The sequence below is a fragment of the Gastrolobium bilobum genome, unplaced genomic scaffold (assembly GCF_033153095.1).
Source record: "Gastrolobium bilobum isolate Gb01-03AN ecotype WA unplaced genomic scaffold, APGP_CSIRO_Gbil_v1 utg24596, whole genome shotgun sequence".
In the NCBI taxonomy this organism is placed as follows: domain Eukaryota; kingdom Viridiplantae; phylum Streptophyta; class Magnoliopsida; order Fabales; family Fabaceae; genus Gastrolobium; species Gastrolobium bilobum.
This window is the reverse complement of record NW_026897547.1, coordinates 265,933-271,109: the sequence shown is the minus strand read 5'-3', so window position 1 is coordinate 271,109 and position 5,177 is coordinate 265,933. Positions and strand designations below refer to the sequence as shown.

General features: G+C 29.9%; 1 protein-coding gene across 2 annotated transcripts; it reads right to left on the bottom strand.

Moving 5' to 3' along the window:
• Window positions 1–1,073: 1,073 nt before the first annotated feature.
• On the bottom strand, window positions 1,074–3,082 carry LOC133307965 (protein transport protein Sec61 subunit gamma-like). 2 transcript variants are annotated; one of them, XM_061508552.1, is made up of 3 exons: window positions 2,914–3,082; window positions 2,707–2,817; window positions 1,074–1,280 (listed from the first exon to the last, which is right to left on the bottom strand). In XM_061508552.1, the coding sequence occupies exons 1-3, from the start codon at window positions 3,005–3,007 to the stop codon at window positions 1,276–1,278; spliced, it is 210 nt and encodes a 69-aa protein (XP_061364536.1). In that variant the 5' UTR covers window positions 3,008–3,082; the 3' UTR covers window positions 1,074–1,275. The 2 variants fall into 2 exon arrangements, with proteins under 2 accessions (XP_061364536.1, XP_061364535.1); XM_061508551.1 differs by having other exon boundaries at window positions 2,702–2,817; window positions 2,914–3,076.
• Between the last annotated feature and the right edge of the window lie 2,095 nt (window positions 3,083–5,177).

Sequence of the window (5,177 nt, the reverse complement as noted above, 5' to 3'; positions counted from 1 at the left end):
ACAAAAATATAAGGACTTAAAATAGTACCTTGGTGTAAACCTATTCTGAATGGAAAATACACTTTCATACATATAATTAATATGGAAGGATTCATTTACAAATTTTGTTTACAAATGTTTGCAAATTACACTATGTACTCTCGGGAGAACATTGTGTAACTTAGTGTTCTCCCGGGAGAACATAGTGTAGTTAGTAAGAGTTTGTAAACAAAAAATTTGTAAATATAACTCTCCCCGTAATTAATTGCCCTACATTAATGATTACTTTTTTCTTCCTCACCAAAGAACCTTTCTTGAAACCTTATCATACCTTTTTCGAGATAGATAAACACCGCATTAAAGTTTTTATTTTTTTTGATATCTTCCCATCAACTATCATATGAAAAACAATCTCTAAGATAGATATTTCTAACATAAATCCAAATTATTTATAAAAAAAATTGGTTTCTATTTTCAAATAATGCCCAATAACTCGTACAATTTCATTATATAACCCAAAAGTTGTTTCAAATATTTATGACTAGATAATTTTTTAAGAAAAGATAAAAGCCTAAATAGAGCTACTTTAATGTAAATAATCTAAAAATTAGTAGCTTGATCAAATAAATTTAAAAAAATTACAAAAGGTCTTATTCCAAAGTTTAAGCAAAAGCACCCTAAATTAAATGGAAAAAGTGTTCGTTTGAAGTCCAAATAGTTGGCCTTTGTACCAAAAAAAAACAAAGAAACAAAATTAGTTGGCCTTAGTAATCGCGGTGGGCTCCTACAAAATAAATTTATTGACTTATAAGAGCCATATTAATACCATAACTTCTCAGTTCACACTCATAAAAACACCCAATTCTGCTACTCTACATTGATGTTTGAGACAATCTTCCAAACGAAAAATAGCAAAAGACACGGTTGTTGTTTTTGTAATCACAGGAATTGGGTGTTTTTATATGGGTGTGGTGTGGCCCTATGTGGGAATACAACTGATCTCCTTTCGACTACATTCTGTTGAACCTCAGATTCAATATAATGGCTAATGCCAACTGGGCTGTTGCACCACAGACTTGATATTATACAAAACAGAAAGCAAATATAACAAAGACTTGAAGAAAAAAATCACGAATCCTCAACTATTTTTCTTCTTTATCCTAGATCAAAATAATATGTCAAGGTCAACAAGATGGAGAAATAAATTTTCAAATTTCAAAGAAATGCGTGAAATGTTCAGAGGATAAATATCTATTAAAATGGATCTCTTCCTGCCTCCTTTTGCTTGACAACCCTTCACCCTGCAGAGATAACAAAGAGTTATCAGCTCAATCATTCATTTTGCACACTTTGTTCACATCATACTTTTTTCTTTTGACGTTTATGCCATAATGCCTCTTTGGTCCCATGCATACACCACATCAACCAATCAAAATCTTATCAAAAATAAAATTATGAGTGTTCAATCTCAACATTCGATCGATTTAAACACTAATCCAACGTGTCAATATTCAATAACAAAGAAAAGAAGTTTCATCAACAAAAGTTCCTTTAGTCAAAATTATTCAAAAACAACCCACATTACGACTGACAAGATAGGGAAAACAGCAATTACTCAATTATTAAAAGCTTGCAAAGAATGTTTAAACTCCATAAACAATTCACTAACAAGAGTTGCTGTGGCAAATTCACTCATCACAGAAATAATTAGACATTACACAGGCTCCTAAGGATTGCAGATTATCCCTTATACATGTAACCATACAGTAACTAGTATGTGATCTCTGACTATGCATACTCTCTATACCAGTTACATGCTGAGATTGTCATTTGATGGTTTTTTTTTTTTTTTTTTGGTTTCTCATATGTGTTCCCACCTATTTGGATGAGACTAATCCCCTTAGTGGCATAGAGCACGAAAATTTTTGCCACTGTCGCAAGTTGTTTTGCTTAGGAATCAGACGAAAAACCTTTCGGCCCCATGAGTCTGCTCCTTGGGCACAACTTGCTTACCAGCAGTGCCACCCATTGGGATTCATTTGATGACTTTTAAGTTATAAAACTTCAATCTCAGCTATGTTTTGTTAGAAAAATAGCAGCAGTATACATATGATGGAAGTGAATCATAATAAAGGCAACCTGGTACAATAAAGATCGAGGAAAGGGTCTATAGTAGGTAGCATTAGCTTTTAGCTTGCATTTGAGAAGGGCTGGTTACGTAAATCGAACCTAGAACCTAGTTCCTCTTAGTTACATGATGACAACACTAACCATTGTGCCAAGCATTGTAATAATTTGGGAAATTATTGTTTAATTTCTATCAGTGAAACTAATAATTAATTATTTGTGGGAAAAAAACGTTTTGTCCTTTTGAATGATACAACTTTGTGTCATTTTAGATCCTAATCATTGGTTTTCATAAGTTATAATTTATTGACTCAAATTTATTAATTAATTAGTAATTCATAATAAATTATGACCATTGACGAAAATCAACATTGATTGACGAAAATCAAAATTACACAAAGTTATAATCTTTAGATGCACAAATATTTTTCCCTTGTTTGTGAAGAGTAATTTGATCCTAATTTGTAAAATTGGTTTCCTTGAATAATGAAAACACTAATCTCAAACTTAAACAGGACAATACAATAAGCATGAGTTGAGGATCCGAAATTCAAAAAAGTGTAAGGAAATGGGGCAGGGCACAAAAGAAACAAACCTAACCAGATCCAACGATGATGTTGTTAATGGGAATGAAGATGAGCTTCACGAAGAAACCAACGAATCCCATGACGACGAAGCCTATGGCAGTACGAACAGCAACCTTGGAGAATTCTAAAGGCATAGGAGAAATTAAGATTGAAATTAAAAATAAATAAAAAAAGTGAAATAAAAACCCTAAAAAAAAAAATGGAAGAATGAAGAATGAACCTTTGCGATCGGGTTTGTGGCATCGCTTAACGAGCCTGATGCTGTCCTTGCTGAATTCTCTCAAGGGATCGAACACAGAGTCGATGGCCTCCATTCTCTCTCTCTCTCTCTTTCTATTGTTCTGAGAATTGCTATGTTAGATCCCTCAAATGAAATAAAGGAAGGGGGTATGTGTTTCAATTCCTACTCTTATTTTGTTTTTTTTGTTTTTTTTTCTTCATTTAAAAATGAGAGTAAAATTTCCTACATGCATAAGAATAAATATTTCTTTAGTCGTAGAGTTATCAACCAACAACTCTAAAATTATGTCATTTTAAAAATTAAAAGAATTAATAAAGGATATTTTTAAAATTTTATTTGTGTCTATATTATATTAATTTTATCAAAATACATTTCATTAATTCTCTCAACTCTCGAAATGACATAATTTTCGAGTATAACTTTATTTCATGTGATGAGAGAAATAATAAATCTATTTTTAAATCTAAATAAAAAATTAAATTAAGAAAATAAAAATTAAGGAGAATATATTTGTAATAGATTTAAAAATTTTGAATTTAAAATTCAAAAGAAGAAAAATGGATAGCAATATCTATTATTATTTTTAAAAAATAAATTAGATTAAGTTCCCTTTAGATGGACTTTAAAAACAAGTGAGAACTATTTTATATTTGGATCCGTATTTAAAAAATACTTTTGAACAATATTATTAAAGTTGAACCATTTCTTGACTCAGTAAAGGTATTAGATTAATGTTATCAAAAAAAAAAAGTATTAGATTAATAGGTTAGTGATATCCTCTTTTGCATCAATATTTCAAAAAATCTAAAGCATTCAGAAATCTATAATATTTAAAACTTCATTACATATCATGAAAAAATTTATCAATATTTTTTCAAACTGATATAATAAAAATTAAAAAATAGAGACCGAATAAATATCACTAAAGTGGATAAGAGATTTTCAATTTGAAAATATAATAGTAAATACTTACGTCTTATGTTTCTTTGTAAAAATAATGAGTATTATAACTGTAGTTTCACTTTTTTGTTAAATTATTGAATATTAAATATAATATATACTACATAAATTAAAAATATTATTTAATATCAAAACGTGTCCGAACGTGTCAAAATCTAACATTTTTTAGATTAACATGTCAGAGTGACGTGTCGTGTCTCGTGTTCCGTGTTAATGTCGGTGCAACATTAGTGGTGTCAATCATTGGTTTATTGGTTCAATTGGTTAAATTGAATATATATTAATTATATAATAAATATATTAGAAAATGCATTTTTACCAAAAATTAATTTTAACCTAATGGTAAGCTATGTAGCACCGATACGACACGCGACATGTGACACGACACGACACTCCGACACGTCAATATTAAAAAATTATGGATTTCGACATGTTGTGACACGTTTTAATATTAAATAATATTTTTAATTTATATAGTGTATATTTCATTTAATATTTAATAATTTAACAAAAAAATGAAACAAAATTAATAATACCCATCAACACGTTATAAAGATGGAAGCTTTAATAAAAAAAATAAGAACTGGAATGAGAAAGAGATATAATATCATATAGAGAGATCAAATCATATTAGAGAGAGATCAAAGAGAAGGAGATACAACAAGAGCATGATAGGAATTGACAACAATGATGCTGAGATGATCTCTTATCTACTTAAGGGAAAAAAAGACAAATAAATAAAATTGATATGATCAGGTGCAAGCTTTATTAATATATTTTAACCGTGTCGGACATGGTCAAATTCGTGTGTCGGAATGGTCAACGTGTCAGAAAAAGTGGACCGCGTGTCCGACACCGTGTCGAAGCGTGTCGCCGTGTCGGAGCGTGTCGGACACGACTCTCCCTGTTTTACAAGTGTCTGTGCTTCCTTGATGGTAAGTGTCGCAATGTCCATTAATTTGCACATGAATTTGAATCACTAGGGACTGCAAATTTAGGGAATGTATTGAATTGGAATTTCAAATGATTTTAATGGATTATTTTTTGACAAAAATATCCATTGGTATTCAATTAGGATTTTAAAAGATTGAAAAAGGTCACGTGGTATTCGATTAGGATTTTAAAAGATTATTTTAGAGTCCGTTCAAATACGTCGGTATTTAATCAGGATTTTAAAGAAAGGAAAAAAAATATTGAAATATTCAAAAATATGACGATTTTAATAGATTTTCTATTTGTGTGGATTTCATGAGACTTTTTAGTAAAAAATATAAATAGATGCT

Coding starts and splice junctions, on each gene's coding strand:
- LOC133307965 (XM_061508552.1), bottom strand. CDS start 3,007: ATGGAGGCCATCGACTCTGTGTTCGATCCCTTGAGAGAATTCAGCAAG. Junction 2,818..2,913: donor CCACAAACCCGATCGCAAAG/GTTCATTCTTCA, acceptor CTATGCCTTTAG/AATTCTCCAAGGTTGCTGTT.